The sequence below is a fragment of the Bombina bombina genome, chromosome 6 (genome assembly GCF_027579735.1).
Source record: "Bombina bombina isolate aBomBom1 chromosome 6, aBomBom1.pri, whole genome shotgun sequence".
Classification (NCBI taxonomy): Eukaryota; Metazoa; Chordata; class Amphibia; order Anura; family Bombinatoridae; genus Bombina; species Bombina bombina.
In genome coordinates, this window is record NC_069504.1 from 1,012,668,648 (window position 1) to 1,012,682,708 (window position 14,061).

At 34.9% G+C, this 14,061-nt stretch overlaps 1 protein-coding gene across 1 annotated transcript in view; it reads left to right on the forward strand.

Annotated features, from left to right (window-relative positions):
* ANO2 (anoctamin 2) overlaps window positions 1-14,061 on the forward strand; it is an 850,080-nt gene that overhangs the window by 15,345 nt on the left and 820,674 nt on the right. Inside the window, exons 2-3 of the mRNA XM_053718733.1 lie at window positions 1,185-1,366; window positions 4,624-5,082. Coding sequence (XP_053574708.1) covers window positions 1,185-1,366; window positions 4,624-5,082 — 641 coding nt within the window. The remainder of the gene's footprint in view (window positions 1-1,184; window positions 1,367-4,623; window positions 5,083-14,061) is intronic.

Sequence of the window (14,061 nt, forward strand, 5' to 3'; positions counted from 1 at the left end):
CTTAGCTTAGATGCCTTCTTTTTCAAATAAAGATAGCAAGAGAATGAAGAAAAATTAATAATAGGAGTAAATTAGAAAGTTGCTTAAAATTGCATGCTCTATGTGAATCAAGAAAGAAAAAAATTTGGGTTCAGTGTCCCTTTAACTCTCATGAGATTTCATAGTAAACTTCCTTAAACTGAAAAGGGAAATAAGATGAGTGTGCACGTAAGCTCACTCCCTTAGCTGTCCCTGGACAGACATACTGATTTGCTGCTTAGAAGTCCTTTACAATGGGATGTGGCTACTGAGGAATTTTCGAGGTAAAATATCTTTCTTTTTTACATAGAGATGTTTAGGTGATATTTTCTAGTCAGCTTTTTACAGCTATGCTGCATCACTTTCAAGTGTTTCAACATTTGGGTATCATAGCCCTTTAATATGTTTTACCCCCCATAATAAGTTTAAACACATAGTTAAAGTTCTGCTTCAGGGCCACAGAGAACTGCTGCTTCTGAGCGGACATTGCTGGTGAGCCAATCAACACTGGCAGTTTCACAGATCATATTTTTTTTTTCAATAGAAGTGCCCTTTAAGAGGGACAGCAATAGAAGAATTCCTTCAATACCATCTATTATTCTGAGAGAAGGACACACAAGTAGGTCAAATCCTATGAAAGAAACATCTGTAGAGCTTGTGTTTCAAACCAGAAAGTGTTGTGACATGAAAACCTTTGCAATATCTTTTTATTATTTATTTTGCCCCTTTTTATGTAATTTAACACTAAGAATTTGTGCACGCTTCAGATTTCACAATGCTAACCCTGCCACATAGCTGCCACTAATTGGCCTCAGCATAAATGATGAGATAAGGAACTGCAAAACAATACAAATTTGGTAATAAAATGACAATGGCAAGAGTTGTTTAGTGCAATAACAAGCCTGGATTGACTCCTCCAAATAAAGTGGTAAGGGGAGGAAACAATCTCAGCAAACAAATTGTATACAATGTATTCTCACATTTGGCTGGTATGTTAATTTATTACAAGACTGCAGATAAATATTGTAATTATAAGGCGTTTTATGTCCCGTTAATTATAGATCACTGAATATAGTGGTTTTATAGCAAAAACAGTACTACTAATATTACAGAACTAACCTTGGTAATATTATGGTTAATACAACTTGAATATTTCTTATTTTTAGATATTCCCCTAACACAAAGTCAAACACAAAATGGGCAACAAGCAGCAACGGGAGATAATTTGTCTGTTCCACAGAAATCAAAATACCTCACAGTCACTCAGTATCTCCCTGGACCTTATCCTCATCAAGGCAACATCAATGGGGCGTTTGATTCATCCTGTCTTGATGGCCACAATAACTCAGTAAGTGAAACGAAGCAGTGGTGTGATGTTTTACTGGTATAGTGTCACATGTGTCACCTGCATGTTGTGGCATTAAAAAAAGATTTAGGGCTAGATAACAAGCTGAGCTCTAAATATTGCTTTTGCAAAAGCGATATTAGCGCTCCACTGAGTAATACCAGTGCACAAAAATGTGCGTTGGTATTACAAGTTGAGTGCAACGCGAACGCGACCTCGCGTTCACATTGGTAGGAAGCATTGCGCTTACGGGAGCATGTTTCCATAGACTCCAATGGGAGCCTCATTCTGAACTCTTGCAGCAAAGCAGGTAAGTAGCGCAGTGATTTCAGCAAAGAGTAACACCCCACACCCCCTCCCTTTAGACCTCAAAAACTGCTTTTTGCAGTTATTTTATTAAAAAATAAAGAAGCTACAATCTTTATTTTTAAATAAAATATATCACACTTGATTTTGGTGGCATTATGTTGACATTTATAAAATTAACCAGAGATTTGATCTCTGGTTAATTTTATAAGCGTTAAATGCTACTGCAAGCTCGCGGTTGCAATAAACAGCCACTTGTAATGGCTGGTTATTTATTACACGCACACAAACGGGCAAATTTGCCGGTTTGCTGGTGGGCAATAAATTAATGCTTAACTTGTAATCTGGCCCTTAGTAAGCTAGAAAAGCTATTAAAGGGTCATTAAATATAATGGCGTTGCATAATCAATATATTCATAATAAAAAGACAATACAATACCACCTCGTCTAAAATTCAAATGATTAGTAGATTTTATTCTGTCAAATTTCAAAGTTATTTCCATTTTCCCCAGTGTAATAAACCTCCAAATGTGGAGCACTGTTTTCTTGCCAAATTCATTCTTGTGCAACAGGAACACTTTAAGCCGAGTGGCACAAAGGACTGCCTTCTTCCAAATGCCTCTACTGTAAAATGTGACAGCAAAAAGCCAATCACAAAAATCACATACATATACAGTATACAGTCAATCTTGTAAAAATGTGCATATGAAAAGATTGTGCAAGCCCTATCTGGTCATTAAAGTTTAATTTTCACTTTAATGTGAATTTATCATTCAAAATTCAAATCATATTGTTTTCCATATTGTTAAATGAGTTCCCCTGCCTCTGATAGTGAGCTGAACAGAATGTTCCTTGGGAGTATTCTCTAAACATTTTTCCCCTGTAGATCTATTTTTCTTGCAAACTGAAAGGTGACGAGATTGTATCAAAATATGTAAAATACTTATTACCCTAATAGAAAAAAGAGGTATATTTTCACCATAGGTGTTGATTCCAACCGGAAAAAGCATCTATTTAATACACTCCAGGCAGTAAAATAGGTCCTTAGGAACATATTAAAGGGGTAATAATTTACATTACAATATCCTTAAATAATTCAAATCAAATGTTCATAAGTAAATAGTGACAACACCAGAAAATAAAATAAACAACTAACCCCATAATAAAATACCGCAATGTTTCATACCTACATGGCAGGATAAGGACCACAGACCATGTAGGTTTCAGACATTGATTTTTTTGTATTATGGGGTAAGTCCCTTAAAGGGACATTATACACTCATTTTTTCTTTGCATAAATGTTTTGTAGATGATCTATTTATATAGCCCATAAAGTTGTTTTTAAAAATAAATGTATAGTTTTGCTTATTTTTAAATAACATTGCTCTGATTTTCAGACTCCTAACCAAGCCCCAAAGTTTTATGTGAATACCGTCAGCTACCTTCTCCAGCTTGCTCCTGTTTGTGTAAAGGGTCTTTTCATATGCAAAAGAAGGAGGAGGGGGGTGTCTTATTTGCCACTTGCAGTGGGCTTTCCAGCTACCTTTTCAACATTGCCAAACTGACAGCTTCTAAGTAAGCTTTTAAACAGTTTTATACTGGATTTTTATATCAGTATCTGTGCATCTTATTCTTTATAGTAGTGTCTATTACATGCAGTTATATGAAAATGAGTGTATACTGTCCCTTTAAATACAACTCATTCATTTATTCTGTGGTACTGTCAATCTCATTATAGTAAAACATTATTTTGTTTTATTGTTATTTTTTCTTCACAAAACAAGGTATTCTTCAATTTTTCTTTGACTTGTTTGCACCTTACTGCAAAGAAACATCATTATTAGTTTTGCAATTAACTATTAAATGACTGAACTAATTTAAACTTGCTAGTTTATGAAGAGCATTGCTCATGAGCAATTTTCATAACAATTTATTTAGTCACATGTAGATGCTATATAACCAGGGATTTGGTTTGCATTTTAGTTCAGACGTTCTACTTAAAGTTTTTAATGAACTGCCTTCAAATATTTAAATACAGATATGTCACATAATATCGTTTCTTTATCTGTTTTTATTTGTGCCACAGTTTTAATGGCTCACTGGAGGGAATATATAGCTCTTCAAGTTTCATATTTTCTGTTTTGCTTGGTAAATGCCAAGTTATAGAATCAGGTAAATAGTGAGGCGCGTATTTCTCAAACATAATAATTACCTTCCAAGTAAGAAACATTTCACTCCCTCCCCATATTCTCATGGGAGACAAGATGCCTCTTGCTCTTAATGTTTCTATGGAGACCTTTCTTACTGAGAAGATTAGGTACCTAGGCAATGAGTGAACAGTGCCCAGATATATCCTGAAGTGATAAACAGGAAAACATCTTCCACTCATCTGTTTCTCAATACATCCTATCTGAAGCCTGAGCATTTATTGTCACAAGCGACCACGGAAAGCTGAAACTCAGGAGATCCTATTTCATTGCACAATGGATTTTGTTTCATGGCTTCTATATCTTTCAAAACCTAGAGGATGACATTTCCTGATCTTCCTGTTGATTTGTTGTAGTGATTCAGGCTTTTTGGAGGGTGGGAGGGTAGATTATTGAATTTCAGGTATGGATTTAGAGAACCTGCAAGGACTGCCAGTAAGTGACTAAAAAGAGAAACATTGTGGGATATAGTGGGAATAAAGTCTTAGAAATATCTATCTATCTATCTATCTATCTATCTATCTATCTATCTGTCTGTCTGTCAATTTTATATCAATCAATCAATCTACCTATCTTCTGTCTATCTATCCCTGTCTACCCCCCTGACTCTCTTTCAACTAATCGGTGTTTTTAAATGAGCTTTGAACAAAAATGTAATATTTTTAATGTTTCTCGAACAATAACAATACATTTTCTGTTTGTGCCTTCTTCTGTAGTCACTGGTTATGTATATATATTTTTTCTTAGGTTGTGAACAATTATGTGGAAGGCAACCAGCCCATTGAACATAGAGGCATGTATTTTGGGGATGGTAAAAGGAAAGTGGACTATGTTCTTGTATATCATTACAGACATAATTCCACCCATCACAATGGATCCCCTGTTAATAACAGACCTCCAGCAGTTATTGTTTCTAATGGGAATTCTGTGACACCAGAAGAAATTGGGAAAACCCCCCCAGATCAACCACTGCCAGGGGAATTACAGAATCAAAACCACCAGAAACAGAAAGATGGTAGTCAACAGAAGAATCAAAACCTAGATCACTCACATTCTGGCAATGGAAATCAGCCACATCATCCGCAGGATGTGGTTGTGGTAGAGATGAGCCATCAGGATGCCTTGGAAGATGAAAAGAAGTGTCAGAGGGATGAGTATGAGCGAAGCCTTGTGGAAGCTGGTCTGGAGTTAGAAAAAGATCCAGAGGTAAGAAGTTTTGAAAAACAACAAATAAAATATTGTAATAACTACTGTGTACTAAGCCTTCCTCTGCCTTTAATATTGTAACCTCTAGACTTTGATAACATAAAGTTATCAAAATCTTTTCAAGTGTTTTTTTGTTTGATTTGAATTATCTTGAAAAGATAACAAGTATTTTTTTTTGAGTGGTGCAAAGTGATAAAACTAGCTGCCTAGCTGTATCACATAAGTATTGGGATGTTTAGACCCACAGCAGAAGGTTGAAGAATATTATGAACTGCTCTGCAGCATCTTTGTGGATTAGTCATTGACTGTAGCGTATGGTGTTGTTAAAGGTACATTACTCGAAAACATTCTATCATCCCATAAATGTCAAGTAAAAGTTGTTTAAAATGATATTGAAAACGATACTGCAGTATTCAATTGTATTTGGCAGATAAGAACAACTACCACAACTCTTCTGCGAGCTGGACTGGAAAACATTTGTTAATTGTAAATAGGAAAATTATTTTTTCTTTCAAAATAAAAAAATGCATTATAAAATGTTTAGATGAAACAAAGAAAATGGTTGACTGCAATGTCCCTTTAAAGACTTTATCAAAGGAGCATATTTTGGCCTAGTACAACTAGGCTTGAGCCTAGGGCCCAGAATTTACAAGGGGTGGCAAAGTTCTGTGTGGTATGATCAATTGTCTCTGGTTGTGGTTGGGGTTTCTCTACTCTCCCTGAAGGTTGAGAGAATCATTTTAAGCAATTATTTTATTCTATTATATAAAACTGTGAGCTGCAGATATTGTAGGGCAGAACAAAAACTAAATACACAACATAGGACAACATTCCATTGCAGTTGTAAACTTTAACAGGTGGCAAAATCAAAATGTAATCTTTGAACTCTATAAAAAAAATTTTGTTACTATGCTCACAACTGTAATACAATTTAGGTTATAATAGAATTTGTAAACCATAAATGATTTACTCTTTTCCATCCATATTTTGCTAATTAATAATATCAGGTGTCACTATTTGACACAATTGTGTTATTTGCATATTTAAAGACTGTGGGGCCGAATAATCATTGTGTGAGCGGACATGATCCGATATTGCGGATCATGTCTGCTGCACATCGATAAATGCCGACTGCATACGCTCTCGGTATTTATCATTGCACCAGCAGTTCCTGTGAATTGTTGGTGCAATGCCGCCCCCTGCAGATTTGCAGCCAATCGGCCGCTAGTAGAGGGTGTCAAACAACCCGATCGTATTTGATCGGGTTGATTTCTGGTGATGTCTGTCCGCCGTCTCAGAGCAGGCGGACAGGTTATGGAGCAGTGGTTTTTAGACCGCCGCTTCATAACTTGTGTTTCCATGGAGCTTGATAAATATGCCCCTGTGTGTTCATATAAATCCTATTTATTAAAAGGCCATTATAGTGATAAATGAAAATGATATAATTCATTACATCATGCCATTCATTTTATCACTAGCAATGCTACAACTCTATGTATTTAACACCCATACAGTGGTTAAACACATAGTTAAAGTACCACTCAGGACCCGCAAAGGCACTGCTGATCCAGAGCAGAAATTGATGCTGATCCAATCAGCAGCGCTAATAACATGATCCATATGTGTAAGGAGCACTTCTGAGGGGATCAGCAACAGTTTCCGCTCAGGGGTCCTGAGTGGTACTTTAACCCATTTGCTGGGTTGCAGCATCCTAAGAAAAAAAATGGCATGCTCTAACAAATGAGAGTATGTCATTTTATCTCTATAGGGGTCCTTTCACTAAGATAAACATACTTAAAAAGACATTGTACACTAGATTAAAATGTTTTGTAGATGATCCTTTTATATAGCCCACCTGGGAGTGTTTTTGTAAAAATGTATAGTTTTGCTTATTTTCAGACTCCTAAACAAGCCCCAAAGTTTTAAATGTATACTGATATCTACAGACTCCTGGTTGTGTAATGGGTCTTTTCATATGCAGCGGAGGAGGGGGAGAGTGTTTGCTCTTCTTGATTTCCCAGCCCTTTTCATTGTGTGTCTCAGCCTAGCTTCATCAACAGTGCTAAACTGGGTGCTTCTAAGCAAGTTTTAAAACGGTTTTATACTGGATTTTAATAATGTCCCTTTAATAGGGTCTTGCTATTCCTAAAATGCAGTAATTCTGAACAAAGTCTTTTTTCTTAATGAGTGAGTAATTGTTTTCATCCATAATTGTAGCGTGGCAATTAAGACAGCCACTGATGGAGCAGTTGTTGGAATTACTAGAACTTCCTAGCAATGTAATCTTTATCCCATCCCTCCTGAGACATGGCTGTAAGCACATGACTCGTGTTTATGGGAATGTACAATCAGACTAACAATATGTACCACATATGTATAAAAATGGAGATGGCTCTGTTGTTTGACAGATCACATCAGGGGAATAATTATATCACTGGAATCCATAAAACTTCAGGAAAAAGCAGCATTTGCTGTTTGTGTGCTTGTTTTGCATTTTATTTTTGTGTATAGAAGTAGTGTAGCAGCCTGTATTATTTATTGGTCAAGCAGTATACAAGAATGATATAAACCATATAAATATTATTATTCATGTATTGCTATTGTTGCACACAAGACCATCTAAGCCTCTTGTTTTCAATCTGTCCTCATGCATCCCTAACAGACCATATTTTGAGGATATCTGAACTGGAGCGCAGGTGAAATTATCAATCTGTCCTCATGCATCCCTAACAGACCATATTTTGAGGATATCTGAACTGGAGCACAGGTGAAATAATCAGCTGATTAGTAAACTTGGTTAATTTACCTGCTCTCACCAATGGTAATCCTGAAAATCTGACCTGTTGGGCTTGAGGACAGGTTTGAAAACCAGTGATCTAAGCATTTTAATCATTGCATGGGAAAATTTCACACTGCATAAAAATGATTTATATTTTAATATTTGCATTTAACATAAATCTTTATGGAATTCCAGTAAATGTTTATTTGAGGAAAATATAACAGTGTTGCATTTATAGTGTTGCATTTGTTACTTATTTTTGCCAGCCAGATTTTGCTGTAAATTACCTCTGAAATTGTTCTTTCTACAGCCTACAGAAAGGTTGTACTACCTTCATCATACTTACAGGGACATAATACCCATATGTTAAATCACATCCATATGTAAAAAAGAAATTGTCCTTAAAATTCTTAAACTCACAACAGTATGTTCTCTGTGAACAGTTATACTTCAGCTACTGTCAGCTGCATGTTGAAGAAAGAAACAGCCAATCAGCTTCATGAGTGCTGATGTCACACTTTGCTTTACTGTGATCTCATGAGATTTCACTGAAATCTCATGAGATTTCATAGTAAATTTTCTTAAATTGAGAAAAGGAAATAACTAGACATGTGCAGCCTAGAAAATGTTGTTTCGGAAAAAAAATTTATTCCGAATATTCAGAGAAATTAGTTTCTCTGAATATTCGGTGGCTGCACTATTCGGTATTTGTTTTGTTTAAAACAAAACAAAAACTATTTTTTTGTTAAACATTTACATTAGTTTTTATTAAAACTAATGTAAATGTTTCAACGCTACAAGTAAAAAGTTTACCTATATCTACAATACTTACATTAATGTGCTCTCCAGAGCTAGTTCGTGTATGCCATATAGATAACATTGTGCACACTCCTAAGGAATTATGCACGAGCCAGCACATATTGGCCAAAATGCCAGATTGCAAAAAGCACTGAAATAAGGGGGCAGTCTGCAGGGGCTTAGATACAAGGTAATCACAGAGGTACAAAAATATATTAAAATAACAGTGTTGGTTATGTAAAATGTGGAAATGGCTAATAAAGGGATTATCTATCTTTTTAAACAATAAAACATTTTAAGTAGATTGTACCTTTAAGTATGGTTACATTTACTTGAGATTCCAACATTCTACATAATAATTGTTTAGATCCGAGCAAAAGCTCATTTATATTTGGCCCAAACTGGTCATAGCAAATCAGTTTTTAAGGATTGCATCCCTGAACTATTCCTGAAAACAGTTCAGGGATACACCCCTTGTAAATCTTGTAAATTGTGCTAAAAAACCCAAAACATTGCTACATTATTTTAATGCATTTATTTTGTATACAGATCTTTTGCCATGTAGTGTTTGTTTGCTTATAAATTCTATGTATATTTTAAATATTGATTTCAGTGTCCCTTTAACATTACACAAACATATTTTGGCCTAGCCCAGGGATCAACAAATGTGTAAAAAAAAGGAGCCAGTAAGGATATTTAGGAGTCAGACATTGGTAATTCTATATAGATATATGGAGAATTCTAGGAGTCACTGGTTCTTTGGCACCTGTGGCTATCTAGCCTTGCCTAACCAACTAGTCATTTGCCTAGGGCAATAGGGTTTGAGTAAGGGGAGCACATTTGTGAAGAACAATTTGGTTTCATGTATTGCCAATCTCATGGTTTCTAATGAGATATAAATGGTTTATAACTAGTTTGAAGGTGATTCACAGAAGGGGATAATCACTGTGGCATGCTTTCTGTGTGCCTGCCAGGAATACATTCATAATTAACTACTTAGGGCTAGATTACAAGTTAAGTGCAAATGTGCGATTACACAAGCATGATATTTGCACTTTACTGGGCAATACAAGAGCACGTAAATGTGCGCTGGTATTACAAGTATGGCACAATGCAAACACGAGCTGGTGTTCACATTGCTGGAAGCTAAGCACTCTCGGGAGCGCACTTCCCTAGGCTTCAATGGGAGCCTCACAGGGCAGCAATAAATAAATATATATGTATATGCCTATATACATATATATTTCTATGTTTATATGTGTATATACCCCTATAAACACATACATATGTATGTATATAAGCATATACATACAGTATGTATCTACAGACAAATCCCCGTTGACTCCTATGTAAAGGTACTTAAGGTGTCATTTTTTTTTTCTAACACCCCACATCCTCTCAATTTAACCCCTTATAACTGCTTTGTGCTGTTATTTTGTTAAAAACCCAAAATACACATGTATTTATATTATTTTACTGTACTGTCCTCTTTATTTTGGGGGCAATTGGGGCAACTTTTATTTTTAACCAGAAGTCTGACCTCTGGTTAATTGCGCTTAGCGCAAAGTGAAAACGCAAGGTCACATTAGAGGGACAGTCAACACCAGAAATGTTGTTGTTTTAAAAGATAGATAATCCTTTAATTACCAATTCCCCAGTTTTGCACAACCAACACAGTTATAATTATACACATTTTATCTCTGTAATTACCTTGTATCTAAGCCTCAGCAGACTGCCCCCTTATTTCAGTTCTTTTGACAGACTTGCATTTTAGCCAATCAGAGCTGTCTCCATGGTAAATTCACATGCATGAGCTCAATGTTATTTATATGAAACATGTGAACTAATGCCCTCTAGTGGTGAAAAACTATCGAAATGCATTTAGATTAGAGGCGGCCTTCAAGGTCTAAGAAATTAGCATATGAACCTCCTAGGTTTAGCTTTCAACTAAGAATACCAAGAGAACAAAGCAAAATTGCTGATAAAGGTAAATTGGAAAGTTGTTTAAAATTACATGCCCTATTTGAAACATTTTTTTGGACTTGACTGTCCCTTTATCCAGCCACTTGCAAATTTTCCCCTTTACGGGTGCACGTTAAGCTAGCGCCTCACTTGTAATCTAGCCGATAGTTTGTAAGAAACATATATGTGACAAACAAAGTATAATCAAAAACCACTATGTATTGCTGATTCTTAGCAGACATAGTGAGCCAATCAGAGGCAGCATATATGCATAGCAACCAATCACAAACACCTGTCCAGATTACTGTAATTATGTCCTTAACCCATATGTATAGATACCAGTGAACATTAGTGAATTATAATATGATATGAAGTTTCATAGAATAATTTTGTTGTGCTATTATGTCTCTTTTAAGTGTTGATCAGAAAAAAATTGCATTATAAAATGTCACATAATTCTGCCTCTGAATTGTTATTTAATAGAATCAGTATTAATGTCATAATGTGTGCTAATTTACATATGTTGATGTCACAGATTATATGGTGATGTCACAGAAAGTGCCATCAAAAAAATCTAATATGCAAATTGATTCCTGTGCTATTTTAATTTATATTTGAGAAGAAGATTATGTTAATTGTAAAACTGTATTGTTCTTACTACCTGAAAGAGATATGAAGTTCTACACTCCTCTCCACTTCTTAGGTAGACAATTTCAATATCCCCGGTATCGTCCGACCTGGGATATTGACAGCTCCTGTCCATGCGTTATTGGCTGTGCGCGGACAGGGGGCGGCATTGCACGCAAGCACAAAATAGCGCTTGCGTGCAATGTTTAATTCCGCTTGGGGAATTTAGTCCGCCAGAGGCAAGCTGCGGCTGTCCTCTGTAGCTTGATACATCGAGCCCATAATGCCCCAGAAGTGGGTAGGCTCCTGGGCTTGTATACCTGTTTTTCAACAAAAGATACCAAAAAAATGAAGAAAATTTGATAATGGAAGTAAATTAGAAAGTTGTTTAAAATGACATGTTCTGTCTTAATCATGAAACGAAAAAATTGGGTTTCATATCCCTTTAAAAAAATAATCAAAAGTTTAAATGTCTCATTGTAAAAATAGAAATGTAATATGATATAGGTGTTCTTAAATTAAAAAAAGAATATTTATGTATTGAAAGTTTGACAATGTAAATTCCTTATTGTCAGTTAACCATTTCAATAACATTGCATTGCTTTTATGATGTAATATGACAAATGTAACCATGACAATCAATATTACTTATAATTTTATAATGTGATTATACTGACCCATAGAGTGGTCTGAAAAACAGAGCATTAATAAATAGCAAGTCACCCTGTCTTATAGTGTGACTTGGCAGCTCTGTAATCTCCTTGTTTCTTTGTGTATTTTACACGCAGTGACTGTACTCGTATCCACCAGAGCTGATCATGAATTCTATGGGGATGTAATTGTGGTTGTTACACAATTAAAGTACATGTTTTTCAATATTACTGGTAATTCCTTGTTTTCCAACCTCAGTGTTTACTCTGTATTTTAGCAGCTTAGTCCAATTTCCCTTTCTTTCTGGAGCAGCCCAAGGACATCCAATTTGTTCTATCTAGCAATGTATTGCCTTATTCCTCATTATCCATGTATTCACTTTGCAACACACACTGTTTTCCTTTTTGTCATTTTTATCTATCCATCTATCTAATATATCTATCTATTTATCTATCATCTATCTATTTATCTATCATCTATCTATTTCTATCTATTATCTATCTATATCTATCTATCTATCTATCTATCTATCTATCTATCTATCATCTATCAATCATCTATCTATCTATCTATCTATCTATCTATCTATCTATCTATCTATCTATCTATCTATCTATCTATCTATCTGTAATCTATCTATCATATCTATCTATCTATCTATCTATCTATCTATCTATCTATCTATCTATCTATCTATCTATCTATCTATCTATCTATCTATCATCTATCTATATATCATCTATCTAACTTCTATCTATATATCATCTATCTATCATCTATCTATCTTATCTATCTATCTATCTATCTATCTATCTATCTATCTATCTATCTATCTATCTATCTCTATCTATCTAAGACTATCTATCTATCTGTTGATCTATATATATCTATCTATCTATCTATCTATCAATATATCTATCTATATATCTGTCAGTGTTTGTGTTTTGCACTTGCTTGTACATTACTTGGAAGATTGTTTTAAATAGAAGTATTTATTAGTAGAATTGAAAAGCTTTTCAACCAGCCCTAAATGTAGAACTTCAGTGTGGCCCCTCATTTATTACTTTTTTTGCTCAATTTGTGTACAGTTGAAGTTATTTAATATATATAAGGTTTTTGCCATTACTGTAAGCCATATTACTGCAGTGTCTCATAACTGAGCTTGCAATGTTTTGAGATGAAATAGGAGGTTCTGTATCCATTAATTTTTTTGCTGAGCCATTGCAGCTGTAAAACAAATTAAAACATTTCCAAAAATGAAAGAAAAGTTCTACATTTGTATTACCTTCATATTCTCATTAATCAAACATTGTATTTTTAGCAACAATATACCAGATAATTATTTATTTGTTGAATAAAAAATGTGAAGTAAAAGCTTTTGAACTGCAACTAATACACAATTTAATTTGCGTACATTCTAACGATACTCATTAAAGGGACACTAAACCCAAATTTTTCCTTTAATGATTCAGATAGAGCATGCGATTTTAACCCCTTAATGACCACAATGTACCCTGTATGTCACTGGTCGTTAAGGGTTTTTTCAGGACATAATAGCACAAGTCTAGCAAGAACACGCTATTAATGCCCTCCCTCCAGAAGGCTTTGTGGAATAGAGCAGTCCCAACGCTGGTGGCAAGACCGCGCTATAAAACAATCAAGTCCCAAAAAAAGGCCAGCGACATACAGGGTACGTCGCTGGTCCTTAAGGGGTTAAGTAACTTTCTAATTTACTTCTATTATCAATTTTTCTTTGTTCTCTTGCTATCTTTATTTAAAAAGCAGGAATGTGATGCATACGAGCTGGCCCATTTTTGGTTGAGAACCTGGGTAATGCTTGCTTATTGGTTTGTAAATGTAAGCCTCCGATAAGCAAGCGCTATCCATGGTGCTGAACCTAAAATGGGCTGGCTGCTAAGATTTACATTCCTGCTTTTAAAATAAAGATGGCAAGAGAACAAAGAAAAATTGATAATAGGAGTAAATTAGAAAGTTGCATAACATTTTGTGCTCTATCTGAATCATGAAAAAAAATGTAGGTCCAGTGACCCTTTAACTTTCCGTCAAACTTTTAGCATTTTTTTCTGTGGTCAGCTTTGTAGCAACCAGTCACTGTTTATTTATTTATATTTACTCATAAATGTATTTATTAATTTATTTAT